This window comes from Polyodon spathula, chromosome 8 (genome assembly GCF_017654505.1).
Source record: "Polyodon spathula isolate WHYD16114869_AA chromosome 8, ASM1765450v1, whole genome shotgun sequence".
NCBI lineage: Eukaryota > Metazoa > Chordata > Actinopteri > Acipenseriformes > Polyodontidae > Polyodon > Polyodon spathula.
The window spans coordinates 6,679,987-6,694,999 of record NC_054541.1 but is presented as its reverse complement, the minus strand read 5'-3'; the positions used below and the strand labels follow the sequence as shown (position 1 = coordinate 6,694,999).

The following is a 15,013-nucleotide window of genomic DNA, read 5'->3' as shown; positions in this document are numbered from 1 at the left end:
AATCTGCAAGCTCACAAAATGTAAACAATGACAAAGGCCAGCACCCAGGTATGTATTATACATCAGGTATACAAAATATCACATTGCGTGTACGGGGTCTTTACAGTCCTCTCGCCTAAACGTTCTGCTAAGATATGATATGTACCATATGTGTGTTGTATGACATTAATTTTTTTAAAAAAAATTTATAAAATACATTATATATATATATATATATATATATATATATATATATTATAATAGATATATATATATATATATTATATTATATTAGCAAAGGTGACGCATACAGTTTCGTTTTGCCATAACTGATATTATGCAATAATTATGTATTATTTATATTTTAATTGAAATATATCGCTGGGATGGGGTGAGAGAGAAGAAGAAGAACAACAACAAGAAGCGCAGGCAGCAGCAGCGCCGCGCTCGGTTACTCACGTAATTGCAGCGTGTTCCATCCTGCAGACTGAGGGAGGCGCTGCGCTCGGCTGAACTCGGTAATCTGCGGCGGTTCCCGGTGGCCGCAGTATCTCTACCGGACTCCGCCGGACGGAGACGGGGCGGAAGGGGATATTTGAATCGCTGGACTAGCTACAATGGTGATACTGAAGGATCAGAGACTGTAAAGCTGGCGCTGTAGCGGAGACACAGTGTTTTGATATGTCAGCCTTCCTCGTTCAGACAGGTACCGTAGTCTTGCTTCTTGGACCAGGCTTTCAGGATGCATTTATCCCGCAGTGTGGCCTGCACGAGCAGTGCGACAGGGGACTTGAGTCTATCCAGTGGCTGGTGATAGGTACCTGATTTGGGTCCTTTTACTCAAAATCGTATTGGTTATGGAAATAGGTTCCTGTGAACCATAAACTGGGGAGCGTCTGATTTTACATTTCTCAATTAGCAGTAGGAACCGGGCGTTTGTACGTAATATTTTGTATAAGGATATTAATGATGTCTTTATTCGACTGTGTTAATATGACATTCAGTGTAAGGTGCAAATATTGTGACAGTATTTATTTATTTTTTTCTATATTGCTTAGTTTATAAGGTGGCGGTTTGTATTTTTTATGCATGAACCTTATTACGGTTGTTTTTCTTGACTTTGCCCAGCGTATACAAGTGCAAAACATATCTTGGGGAATATTTTACAACGCTTACACGGACATTGTCTTTTTCTAAAACCTCGATAAGCAGAAATCTCATGAAATTTTTCATAATTTCTGGTTATTGTATCGTGCTCGGGAGAATCTAAGCCCAGCCCTTCCGCCCGTCATGGCTCGTCGGGATTGTGCTATGGGGGCTACATGTTTTCCTTTCTGATTTCTGATCTTTATAACGTTTGTGCAACACGTTAGGCAGCGGCACGAATTCATCCGAATCAAATTAGCATTCACTTTATATACAGTAAAACATAACGATGACAACACATTTTCTGCAACAAGCTTTTAAGAACGTGCCGTGTTTACCATTCCCTGTACTGTAACATTCCCTGTACTGCAACATGGTGGCGAATCTGTAAAAACAAATGTGTGTGTTTACTTCCTGTCACAGTGTAACTTTAAAATTCATTATGTTAGCATGCAGGCAAACCATGATGTACTGCATTCTTTATACACTGGCATACGGTGACGGCAAGTGATATATGTTACTAACTGCAGTGGTACAGAGAACGCAAGATGCCACACCTTATTAGTTGATGTGGCTCAAGGATAACGTTAATTTATATACACAGAGATGCAAAGTTGAAGTCGGGCTGCTTTTTAGGAACCATTGTTGGTAGTCTGTTTGTCAAAGTGTGTGTGAATGCATTTTAACAAGCTGGAATTGTACACTTAATGGCATTTTACAAGTACGGTGTTTTAAAGCGTCTTTTCTTAGTCTGAAAATAGACTCCTATCTTGGGTCTGAAGCCAGTCTCATATTTTGCTGATGGCAAGGTACTCAACTTCTGATGAGACTCTGACTGACTGGTAATCGTTTTTTAATGAGCATATTACACATTGGCGATTTAATTGTGTAAAATAGTCTTACATTAAAACCTTGAAGTTTAATTAATAGCTGCATTGACCCGACTCCATAATTTGTTTACAAGGAGTTTATCTGAAAGCTGTCTGTGAATGCATATCTTAGTTCTGATTGCTGCTTCAAGATATATATATATATATATATATATATATATATATATATATATATATATATATATATATATATATATGTATATATATGTTAATATACTGTAACTTCAGCTGTGTTTTAAATGTAAGAATCACCAATGGAAACCTGTTAAAAATACTCCATTGCCATTGTATAGCTAGACACTGAACTTCTCCAAATTTAGGAAATAAACTAAAACAGTTTTCAGATTAAACAAAGGGCTGTTATTGTAAGGGCTGACCCGTTTCCTTGTATTCTGCAAATTGACTGGAACCGCTTTGTTTAAAGCATTATGAAGTGCTGGTTTTGTCAGAGGCTATTAATTTACTGCAATATAAACTAGCAACTTGTTTTTTTAAAAAAAACAAAAAAACAAAGGTTGATGAGCAATTGTTATGATTTTGCTGATTTTAACTTTAGGCTTTAGCAGACAGCTTCAGGTCTGGAAATGAGCAAACAAGGCTTACAAATCTGCTCAAAATGTAGTTTTACTGAAAGATCTTTCAAGAGACAAAAAATAACATTGTCTTTTGTTATGAATTCCCTTTTAAAGGGTATTTGTATGTTATCACATACTATAATAGTAATAATAGAACAATAAGGGCAACAAAAACAACAACAACAACAACAATAATAATGTAGTGCTTGTGACTGCACATAAACTAATTGGGATCCTGTTTCAAGCACAAATCTACTGGAATGAGAGCCCCAGAGCTTTAATTGTTGCTATGTAATTGAAGGTTGTTGATGCATTCATCAGTAAATTATTAACCCTTTAATATTGAGATTTCTTGGCACCAACCAATAATATCTTACAACAAGAGGCCTTTTGTTTTGGAGACATCTATGGCGTTTCATCATGGTTCTGAGTGAGGTGGCACATTATTTAGGGCTAATTTATTAAATTAAAAAATTCTGGTGCGGTCCTACTGTACCCACACAATTGTAGAGGTAGCTAGGGCAGTGGTCAATATTGGGCTATACAACAAGTCAGTAGCAGAGCATGGTTTCAAAACCAAGACATTCAATATGTTGACTGAATTGCTTGGCTTGTTGATAGTAAGCACTTGTGAACTTATTTTCCCTAAACTGAAAAATAAAGGTGATCTTCGTGCACAAAGTGAATTCTAGGGTAAATAGAAGAATAGGGTGTATGCTTTGGATACAGGAGAGGATTCATATTTGAAAAAGTAAACCACGATTAACTGCTGGAATTCGGGAAAGTAAACCTGCCTGTTTTTAACAGAGTTCTGTTGATAGAGATCATGTCGAAGCTGTGCAGTTAGTCATAAACATTGCCCTTTCGCATACTCTACTTGTCAAATAAAAATATATTCTAATGTTCCTTTTGTACATGTGATAGAACTAAGGCTAACAAATCATCTGAACAGTTGAAGTTGCAACTCAAGGGTTACAATAGCTGAAGTGCTGGGGTCATTAAAGCATCTCAACCTCGTGACAGATGAAGAAGTAAATTGTGCAAGTGTCTATGTATAAGTACTGTAAAGTGCATTCTGTGGGGGTTCTTCAACTATGATGATCCTCTGACATTTTACAAACAGTGCCATATTCTTTATATTGCATGTTTGCTCCACATGTTCTGCTTTTTAAAATGGTCCTCCATCGTCTTTGCTGTGTAGAACAGAGAGAGTGAAACTTCATTTCAGACCATCAGATCATCTTGCTATCGACCAATAGCAGGTCACAAACCATAACAATAAAAACAAAAAGGTGATAAATAATTAATTAAAAGCATTGGTGGGACTCGAGGTATGAAAAATTGAGGCAGTTGCAATACTTTGGATACTGTGGTATTTTATACAGTCATTTAAGCTTATGTTCTGCTGTTACTATGAAACAAGTTTGATTCTAAAACATTAAGGACGCATCCAACCCCTTCTAATCCACGGGGCTTGCAAGTAGAATTAGATGCCAACATGCGTTTTGTTTGTTGTGAATTGGCACAGCCCACCGTCGGATCCGCAATTGCTCTGGAAAGCTTTCTTTCCCAAGTGGGAACATGCAAAGGGCGGATAGTAGCGTTACTTGGTAAGCCTTTTAACCCCACTGTCAGAGAAGCTATGGTAGAATTCAGTTCATAACTCAAACTAATCAGGTTTGTGGACTAAGAGATGTAAAGCCTTTTGTAGAATTTAAAGATCAATAAAGGCAGAAATGAATCTGTTGTTGAGTTGAAGTAAACAAAAAACAAAACAAAAAATCATTACTTCTTGCCAAAAGCAGTTTAACTCTGATGGTTATTGCAAGCCATGTGCTCTTAATGTACAGCAAGAATCAGACATAATACAACATTTTATACTTCGTGTTATGGAGTACAACGTCTATCTGGGCAACGTTGTACAGTATGAAAGCATGACTTATATATGAGTGGATAATACTAATTATACCCAATGTCATTATTGCTTCCCTGTGCTGCACAGTTTCTAATACGCAAGCTCTGCTTTGTTTCAGGTAGTAATTGGATTGTGTAGTACAGACAGACGCACCATGTATTCAGAGTGGCGGTCGTTGCACCTCGTGATCCAGAATGATCAGGGTCACATGAGTGTTCTGCACAGCTATCCTGACAGTGTGGGTCGTGATGTTGCGAACGCAGTGGTGCGCCCTCTTGGACTGGGCTTAAACACCATGGGGGTTGAGAGCATCCTCAAAACAGACAAAGAGGTAAGAGGTCTTCTGAGCTACCCTGATTACACAGCAGTGTGGTTGTACACAGAGATTACTGAAATCTTACGTCTGGTGGCTGCATAATTGGAATGGTTAGTAGACATGTGTATCTACATCAAAGCAAACAAATATTAAAACTAGCTTCTAAATAGGCGAGCTTAATGCATTTTTATTTTTTGTTCTTCATATTCCTGTCAAAACTTACTTTTTACCCTTTAACAGATTAAGGGTTGAACATTTTATGACCTGTGATGATTCTGTGGAGTGTTTGCACAGTATCTGTGTTTAATTAAAAATCTGAATACACAGCCTAAACAATGAATGAAGTAATGTATTTAAAGATCAGGCAAATGGTTGTGTTTTTGATGGAATTTGGTATGCTTGTTGCACTTTCTGGGGGACAATATGTTGCCGTTGCTTTTTAAAGTTCAAGATTCCACAAAAGATAAAACACCACCTGCCAAATTTCATACATTTGATTATTTTTTTTAAGATGCAAGAACAGACTGGTTACTTTTTAGGTAAAATTTGTCTATTTAAGTGCAACATTTCTTGATTTATATGCAAAAACTATATATTTTTTTAGAATTTTTTTTTAGAAGTAAATATCTACACTACCACGGCTTTCCTGATTTTCATGCTTTCTAAACTAATTTGTTATTGATACAAGTAAGAATTCTCATATCTAGTGGTTGTCCAAAAAAAACATTTGAGCCTAGTACTACTGTATTAGTAGCTGCTGATGACCTTAATCAGAGTGGTTGACTGTGCTTTTTGTTGATAATGGATCTTGTTTGTAGTTTTAGAGTAGTTCAGATCAACTTTACCTGGCTGTACTTATTGTTAGAAGTTAAGTGAAACTGCAGTGTTTGTGCTGTGCAGGTGAAATGGACAATGGAAGTTCTGTGTTACGGACTGACCCTACCTCTAGACGGAGATACAGTAAAGAATTGTGTGGATGTGTATACTGACTGGATTATGGCACTGGTGGCTCCTCGAGACTCTATTCCTCAGCCAATCATCAAGGAACCAAACCTCTATGTTCAGACTATTCTCAAACACCTCCACAATCTCTTTGTGCCCAGGTAAGAAAGCTGTGATAACTTACCCCTTTGTATAAATAATTGTTTACCCTTCAAACAATCATGCTCGTGTTACTTTTATCTAAAAAAGCTGATAGTGTTGAACATACGTTAACCTGGACACAAATAAAATTAATTACAATCCTTTCTCTCCCATTGCATTTTTTTTTTCAATTTCACACATTAACACACATATTGTAACTGTAGCTTATTTTGAAGTTTAATGCTTTAATTGTAGCAAGAAAGAAAAACATACATTTTCTAGGCCTCTAAGTAGGGTCTGAGTTTTTTTTTGCCTGTTTTTTTTACCGTTTGATAGATTTGTGGCAGTAACATTAAGGAGGCTGTGTGGTCCAGTAGTTAAAGAAACAGGCTTATAACCAGGAGGTCTCTGGTTCAACTCCTAGCTCAGCCACTTATTCGCTGTGAACCTGAGCAAGTCACTTAACCTCCTTATGCTCTGTCTTTTGGGTGAGACGTTGTTGTAAGTGACTCTGCAGTTGGTGCATAGTTCACACACCCTAGTCTCGTATCTTGTAAAACATTTTTTGATGATGGTCCATTCTGAAAGGTGCTATATAAAAATAAATAAATACAATTTATTTATTTCTTTTACCATGGCCAGCTCAAATCTGACAGTGCATAATGAAACATCAACATGTAGGGAACATGGGGAAAATTAACAAATTGGATAATAAAGGAATTATGGCCATATGTACAAAAGGGACCAAAAGCAGCCAAAAAAACCTGATAAATTGAAAATGTGCAAAAGAAAAATAAATGCGCAAATTATTTGTTTGGTGGACCCTGATCACGTGGCGCAAGATGGGGCTTTTCACTGTGGCTTGACTGGCCAGCACAGTGGCGACCATGGCAACATAACACTAACAGCTCTTGTCCTGTGCATCTGATCCACAAACATGAAAAACAAATATATATATTTAGCGGAAAATAGGTCATTGTGCCATTTGATGTTGACATTTCTCTTATTTTGTAAAGATTTGATTTAAAAATGTTTGTTCACTTCACTGAGGTAGGTCTGTCTTACAGTGCAGCAGTAACATTGCAAAACACTCCCATTCACAGCTATCTCCTAACATGGTCCTCTACCAGAAATACACAGATAGGACCTTGTTTTAAAGCTCTTTCCAATGGTGTATCGAGTAGGGCTGTCTCTTACAGTGCCTGAGTAAAAAGAGTTAAAGGGCCGGGTCGCGGCGGGTTATTTAACATTGGGCGGATCCTATGTTAAATACATATTTAAAAAAATAACACTAATTGGAACTTTTTCTTTTGTGTGTGTTTTGAAGGCAGGACAATGCTCCCAACCAGTTCAGATTGTGTCAGCAGGTTTTAACAGCGGTACAGAAGCTGGCTCGGGATTCTGCTACTATGATGAGGGAAACCTGGGAGGTTCTGTTACTGTTCCTGTTGCAGATCAATGACACACTTCTAGCCGCTCCAACTGCCCCTGGTCAGTCAGCCTTTTTCTTATTATGTTAACATTAACATTAACAAAAAAAAAAAACACCTTTTATGTGTGTTTGATTTCCTTTTAATAGGACCTGTACCTAATATCGGGTTGGGCTACCATTTGCCCTTAATGCAGCATAGACTTCACAAGGTGCTGTAAGGTGTTTTGAAGGATGTTAATACATTCATTAATATTTCACACAGCTGGTGCAGAGAGGAAGGCAGAGGGTTGTGATAAAGAGTTGTTCACTACTGTAGCTAATACATACAGCCATTATAAATTATTCAGTTTACCGCAAAAGTTTCACTTTTGTCATGTTGATGAACTATTCTTTACTGTATAAGGACCATTGACTAATTCAATGCTTTCCACATTTCCTTTTTATTTTGTTGTCTAAGTTAGCTAGTGAAATAACCAAAGAAGATTGTGTTGATGTTTCTTGGTTCTCTGTTTTGTAACTTTAGGTGGAATTGCTGAGCATTTGGCAGAGAAGCTGATAAGTGTCCTGTTTGAAGTGTGGTTTTTGGCATGCACCCGGTGCTTTCCCACACCTCCCTATTGGAAGACAGCCAGGGAGATGTTAGCCAACTGGAGACACCATCCTCCTGTGGTGGAACAATGGAGCAGGGTCACCTGTGCACTGACTTCCAGGTTAGCATTTAGAAAATAGGACCTTTTTATATTAGACAGCTAGTCATCCATGTTGTGGTCAAGCATAAAAACTCAAGGAAACTTTGTTATATATAGGGGTGGGACAAAGTCAGTGTTGCACTGTTATTTTGATTAGGTTGCTAAATAGTTTTCAGCATTGGAGGTAAAATACCAAAAATGGACAACAAAGAAGGCAAAGTATATTTTGGCAAAGGATGGTGTCAACAAATGGCCCAAATAAACTTTATATGCAGATGGAGGTAGATTTTTTTGGACATCTTGTGACTTTGGAGAAAATATGATCGATCGCTATTTAGCTTCAGAATCACACATTAAACGAAAGGCTACTGCAGTGGCTGCTAAACAGAACGTAAAACAAACAACAGCTTTAAAAGAAACTTGAAAGTTAGCACAGACAAAGTATTCCTGTCGGTTGTAGTCAGGTGAAATCAGCACTACAGGTACGACCCAACCCTTGAAAAATATGTACATTTACAGCGATTTAAGTAGAGCCCTAGTTATATAGCACAGCTGCTTAAATCAATACTTGGCTGCTAAAATCAAGTTTATTAATAGAAATTAAAAGCAGGCTCCAAAGAGAATTCAAGGTATCCTACTTCGCACATTTAGAATGTGAATACCCTACCTTGTCAAATCTAAATTTCAGCCCAGTTCTAATGGAAATAAAACCAGCCTCCTTTATTTTATGTGGTTGTTGAAGGGCACTCATGATGAACAGCTTTTTTTTGTGTACATATTGAAGGTTTATAAAATGTTAGATTAGTTATTGTTCCATTTCTTGGATTATTGAAAATATAGATTGAAATATTGTTAATTAAAATGTGCTTTTTTTTTCTTGTTTCAAGATTGCTGCGCTTTACATACGGCCCGTCATTTCCTCCATTTAAAGTCCCGGATGAAGATGCAAACTTAATTCCTGCTGAAATGGACAATGATTGCATTGCCCAGACTTGGTTTCGCTTTTTGCACATGCTGAGGTATGAAAACAGTAAAAAGTTCAAATATACTAAAGTAATACAAAAACTGACTACAAAAAATTATGAAGTGAGTAGTTTTTCGAGATTTACGATTATACTGTAAATACAGTATAATCGTAAATCTCAAATCTACTCACTTCTAAATCTTTTGTAGTCATTTTTGTATTACTTTAGTATAAATACATGTTAATTTGGATTCATATGTTTTTTTCTGACTTTATGTGAACGAAAAGACGCACATTTGACCATTTTCCCACTGGAAATAGTGATATTTTGAAATATCACTGTCCTGGTCACAGAAGCAAAGTTTGTGGGGAATAATAGCCATTTTCTATACTTTTGAGGCATAAGCAATTAGGAAATAACACTTACTACCCAGGAACCAAAAATAAATAAATAATTGTTACACGGTGTAATCACTAAATAATTTTCTTGCGATCGATAGACAATATGTGGACTTGAACCCCCCCCCCTCTTTCCCATCTTGCTCTGTTCCAGTAATCCTGTGGATCTGAGTAACCCAGCAATAATCAGCTCCACCCCGAAGTTCCAAGAGCAGCTCCTGAATGTCACTGGTGTACCCCAGGAAGTTATTCAGCATCCCTGCCTCAAACAGCTGCCTCAGATATTCTTCCGTGCCATGCGAGGGATCAGCTGTCTGGTCGATGCATTCCTAGGTAAAAACAAAAGGTCTGGATGTTCTAGCAGGACTTGTATAAAGGGGGACAATATTATTTATTTATTTCTGCTAAGAAATAAATAATACAAAACATCACTGAAACTACTTCAGTGTAGCCTCTTTTTAGTAGGATCAGTACCACAACACGTTCATTCTGTATTAGTCCTGTTAGTGTTTTACCTCGGGGTTGATTTATAGGCCCAGCAGAAAATCTGGTTTATACAGTTTAGAGTGGTGGTATTAAGATCCATTGTTATTTTAAATCATTAAACTGAACAGCAGTTTGACAAATTTTTCTATAATGTAAAACAAAATAACCAAGATCCCAACTGGAATTGTTAGCTGCTTTTCTGAGTCCCCATTTTTGTATATTGTTTTTCTCCAGTATGTTCTCTCTTCCCCTCACAGGTGTTGCAGTCTCTAAGATCTATATTCATGAAAGACTCCCAACTTGTGGTATAAAAAGCTGCGACTCCAGCAATCAAAAGGGAGCGATCTTAATAATTTGGGCAGAAGGGCTTATAACTGAACACAATGATTCCAGCTATTTGGTTGTGGTTAGAGCAGAACTCGAAGCTGCAGTATTTTGTTTGGGAATAAGATCATAAGTCATTCGACATTTCCCCAAACTTTGCATTTCCTAATGATTTTCATAATAAAACTATACAAATATGATAGCTCTAACTAATGCAATATCAATCTCTTTATCTGTCTATCTACGTATCTATTGACTATAGAAGACTATTCCCGCTTGTGATTCTTAGTGTTCATAGCAAGCTAAACAGAATACTGTATCTTCTTTGTTATACAGGGGTTCCTCAAAACCAATTAGAAACAGCTGCCATTGTCAGGAAGGTGTTGAGCAGACAACAGTGATTCACTGCTCTAGGGGATTGCTGTAAAAACATTTTATGTCTGTGGCCTCTTTGGTTTACGATCTAGTTCCTTGAATTGAGGGTGGGAGTTTGCAATCTGTTCTCAAGAATGGCCCATAGTCATAACTTTTAAAATTTTACTTCGTGAAACATCAGTCACCTGCCAACTGAGCACCTGTCTGCTGTCTTGACTGAAACTGACTAGTAACAGGGAAATGCATGTTTTATATACAGAGCACATGCCAGTTGACATTCTCATAGCATTTATGAAGGCGTGGAACATGTACTTGAAAGTGTGTGCTCAATTTCATAGATGTTTCTAATTCTTTGTCCAATCCCTGTATGCATAGAATTGGTAATCGTTTTAACCCTGATCACTCGAAGGACATGTTTACTGATCGTGAGTCTGGAATTCTATTTTAGTCATCTTGTGTTTTGTGATTGTATTTACTGTAAATCTTTCATGGAATTAACATAACCCAGAACCACCATACCTTACACCATACAATGGGAATTTTAAGAAGGAGAAATGAAAGTTATTTGAAGCTACTTATTCTGTTTTGGAGCACTGCTAAATTATCATTCCACTAAATTATTGTTGGAAACCATGAAACCTCAAAGGTGGGACTGAAAAATTGGGGCTGCAGGTGTCTGCCCTTGCACTTGTATTGGGGGTGTAGGGACCCCTTCTGGAGGTTATGGACTGGTGAACAAACAGGTCACTGATTAGTTCACGGGACTGTAAGCAGGTATTTTCCTTCAGAATGTGTAATTAACCTATTCCCCAGTCAGCTGGGCTCTTCTGCTTTAATTTGTAAAAGCAAAATAAGTTTATATAGGAGACTTGGTGGTCCACTGGTTAAAGAAAGGGTCTTGTTACCAGGAAGTTCCCGGTTCAATCCCAGCTCAGCCACTTGGGGGTCACTTAACCTCCTTGTGCTCCGTCCTTCAGATGAGACATAAAACTGAGCTGCTATTGTAAGTGACTCTGCAGCAGCAGTCGTTTCTGATGCGTGGTTCACCCTCTAGTCTGTAAGTCGCTTTAGATAAAAGTGTCTGCTAAATGATGATGATAATGTCAACATCTCAAAGTGGAAGTCTTCCTTTGCCAGTTGGTTCACTGTTTTGTAATGAAATGAAAACAAATGTGATTTTTCCCTTTTGTCAAATCCATTTTATTTTCTTCAGGCTTTGCAGTGTCTAAGAATTATATACGTGAAAGACTTCCATCTTATGGTATGCGTTTATTGTAAACACTCCCTGTGTTCAGTAACACTTTAACATGCATGTTATCATGTTCACCTATTACCACAGTGTACTGATAAAATATAAAACATAGCTATGCAGACCAATTGCCAAAACATGACTGAGCAAATGAGTACTCTCCGGGTATAATGAATTCAAATCTATTTTTAGATGATTAATCTTATTTGTTGGTTCCCAGTTTTTTGTTTGGTATGTTCAGGAAAATGTTGCTTTAGCAACTTTTAGTTCCAAAAAATAACTGGGAGGAGGGAAAGCAAAATGAAGTCTTTTCAAGTGATCAATTAGACTCTTTAATCTTCAGGGATCTCAACTGAAATGTTGCATTCGTTCAGCAGCTTTATTATTGAACAGGAGTAAAATTTACAACACATGTAGTCTCAGCTTTTGTTTTAGTAACTTTTAGATTAATCCCAAGTACAGTATTTTTCTTTATTTGACTTTTTTCCTTTAGGAAGTGCCGTTTCTTTGCAGGAGTCTGAACTTGTATTTCTTCCACAGGCTTTATCGTCTCTAAGAACTATATACGTGAAAGACGACCATCCTCTGGTATACAAAGCTATGGCTTCATACCAATCTAAAGGGAGCAATTATAATAATCCGGGCAAAACGAATAGAATGATTATAACTTGGTTGTGGTGAATAACAAGTAGAACTAGAAGCTGCAGTATTTCATTGTGCAATGTGTACCAAATTCCACAAACCTTGCCTTTACTGCTAATGTCATAAATGTGTGTTTAAAAAAAATGAACATGTAAGAAATATTAGAACAATGCTACACCTTTTTACCTTTTTCCTGCCAGTGTAGGGGTGCACTGTGCAATCTGGATGTGTGCTAATTCAATCATGGATCATTTAACCCTGATCACTTGCAGCTGCTAGACAATATATCTGAAAAACAGCACTTTGAAGCATTTGGTCCTCAGTATAAACCCTTTACCATCTTACGTGAAGCACCGATCAGTAATTTATCTCTCTTGATGAACTTAACAGTAAAACATCATAGATCTAAATGTGTTCATTTCTGTTTTGGCACTTTAACAGCACTCGAGCAGATAAGTGCAAATACTTTTCAGCTATATTGTGGTTTTCAGTGACGAAGCAGCCATGCAAATGTTCCTACCTGATTCAATTTCTAACCAGCCAGGTGAAATTCTTCTGGTTGCTGGGCAGTCCGTACTCTAGTTGGTGTGTTATTGCCAGTAACTTGCTTTCTTTGTTTTGCTAGGTATCTCGAGGCCTAGGTCGGACAGTGCTCCACCTACTCCTGTCAACAGACTGAGCATGCCTCAAGCAACCACTACAAGCAACACCACCCCACCTCACAGCAGGAGGCATCGGGCTGTCACTGTAAACAAGACAACCATGAAAACCACTACAGTAAGTGCTCTGCCAACGTCTGTCAGCACAGGCAAATCCAATAGTTTTATTATGGATGTTTATTTTAAACTTTCCACCGTTGTTTTTAACAAAACACAAATTAACATTATAAACTATCAATCATGTTTTCGGCAGTCTGTTGATTTAAATTATTTAGCCTATACCGGTGTGTTTAGTAGAGGCTGATTTCTCACAGCCAAATAATTAATAAACTCACGTAATTATCAGGAGGGGAATTATTACTCTTTGTTACAACAGTTTCCAAGGGATTGACAGAGTCATAATCAAGGCTTTAAATCTGTTAGTTCTACTTGCTGGCATTAGCAACATCACTGGTCTCCTTTTGGTTGTGCTTTGTGTATGTGAAGATTTTTAAAAAATGTAACTGCTTGCAATAGTGCCTCTTGGTATCCTGACCCAGTCTGTACTGAAGGTCAGCTCTGGTTGATCACGGGAGAGATCTGACAAAGGAAGTATCAAGAAACCTGGAACAAATTTAAGTTTTCAATGCTGTTACCTGGTACTTGAAAAATCAGTGTCACCAATTAAAGCAAAGAATAAAATACTTTCAGCACTAAGGGGAAGAGTCCAGTGATCACTAATAAGTTTCTTGGTTTCCAGTAAGTTCTTGATCCCTGATTTTCTTCTTTCCCAGGGGAATACTGCCCACCCACCCAAAATCCAGCATCAGACATCCACAACCTCGCCACTGTCGAGCCCCAACCAAACTAGCTCTGAGCCCAGACCACTGCCTGCACCCACCAGACCAAAGGTCAACAGCATCCTCAATCTGTTTGGCCAGTGGCTGTTTGATGCAGCGCTGGTTCATTGTAAACTTCATAACGGAATGAACAGGGACAACAGCATGACTGGTAAGAATGGTTGGCAAAGTGACATTTTGTGCTGTGTTTTATTTTTTTTGGTTTGTTTGGTTTTTTTTTTTTGGTTTTTTTTTCAAATTTCCTACCTGCAAGATTAATAGATCCATCCGCTAAGCATCTAAAACCCCAAATGCTTAATAGTAGCTTTTACAGTTTTGCAAATGTAATCCTGCATATTAACCCTATTCAGCTCTGATGCAGTAAGATGGAATGCGCTGTTTGTTTTATTGTGTATAACTGTAGCTTGTGTAAGTATAAACTAATGGGCCAATAACACTGAATATGGGCGTCAAACGATGCTTGTTAAAGCTACTGTATTCACAGTATTAACTTCTCAACCATGCTGGATAAAAAAAAAAAAGGTTGTGTGAATATATAATTTAGTTACGATTATGATGAGAGCCATGGTCTTTTATAAGGTGATTTTATAGCACCTGCATTTTACTGTTTTACGGTTTTATAACATTTGCACAGTTTTATCCTTTAAAAAAAAAAAAAAAAGGCTGAGCTTGGAACTTTAAGCAGTTTTAAATTCAGGCTAAATTACATATTCACTTACAATGGCCCAGTGTAACAATTATTATATTATTACACTGCCCAGTTTTTATGGTGGGACTCCCCAGCTTGCCTTTATTCTCTTTTAAACAGATCTTACACTCTTGCAATTAGAATGCATATTTTGTCCAACACATGCATTCATTTTTCAAAAGCCTAGACGTTTTATAGACACAACGTGAGTACAGAGTACAGTATGAATGCCAGACCATTCATTACACGTTTATGTTCTTGATGATAACACCGTGCAACAAATTATTATTATTTTTTTGTTCCTGGGTAGTAAGTGTTATTTCCTAATTGCTTATGCCTCAAAAGTATAAAAAATGGCTATTA

At 37.4% G+C, this 15,013-nt stretch overlaps 1 protein-coding gene across 11 annotated transcripts in view; it reads left to right on the top strand.

Moving 5' to 3' along the window:
• The first annotated feature begins 498 nt into the window (after window positions 1–498).
• LOC121319257 (ral GTPase-activating protein subunit beta-like) overlaps window positions 499–15,013 on the top strand; it is a 30,734-nt gene continuing 16,219 nt past the window's right edge. For 5 of the 11 annotated variants that reach the window (XM_041256492.1, XM_041256491.1, XM_041256488.1 and 2 more), the window contains exons 1-12: window positions 499–685; window positions 4,628–4,836; window positions 5,722–5,924; window positions 7,232–7,395; window positions 7,860–8,046; window positions 8,913–9,044; window positions 9,543–9,721; window positions 10,132–10,179; window positions 11,787–11,834; window positions 12,363–12,410; window positions 13,090–13,241; window positions 13,897–14,113. In XM_041256492.1, coding sequence (XP_041112426.1) covers window positions 661–685; window positions 4,628–4,836; window positions 5,722–5,924; window positions 7,232–7,395; window positions 7,860–8,046; window positions 8,913–9,044; window positions 9,543–9,721; window positions 10,132–10,179; window positions 11,787–11,834; window positions 12,363–12,410; window positions 13,090–13,241; window positions 13,897–14,113 — 1,612 coding nt within the window. In that variant the 5' untranslated portion in view covers window positions 499–660. Of the gene's footprint in view, window positions 686–4,623; window positions 4,837–5,721; window positions 5,925–7,231; window positions 7,396–7,859; window positions 8,047–8,912; window positions 9,045–9,542; window positions 9,722–10,131; window positions 10,180–11,786; window positions 11,835–12,362; window positions 12,411–13,089; window positions 13,242–13,896; window positions 14,114–15,013 lie in introns of all 11 variants that reach the window. The other 6 variants (XM_041256498.1, XM_041256497.1, XM_041256496.1 and 3 more) reach the window with 3 other exon arrangements.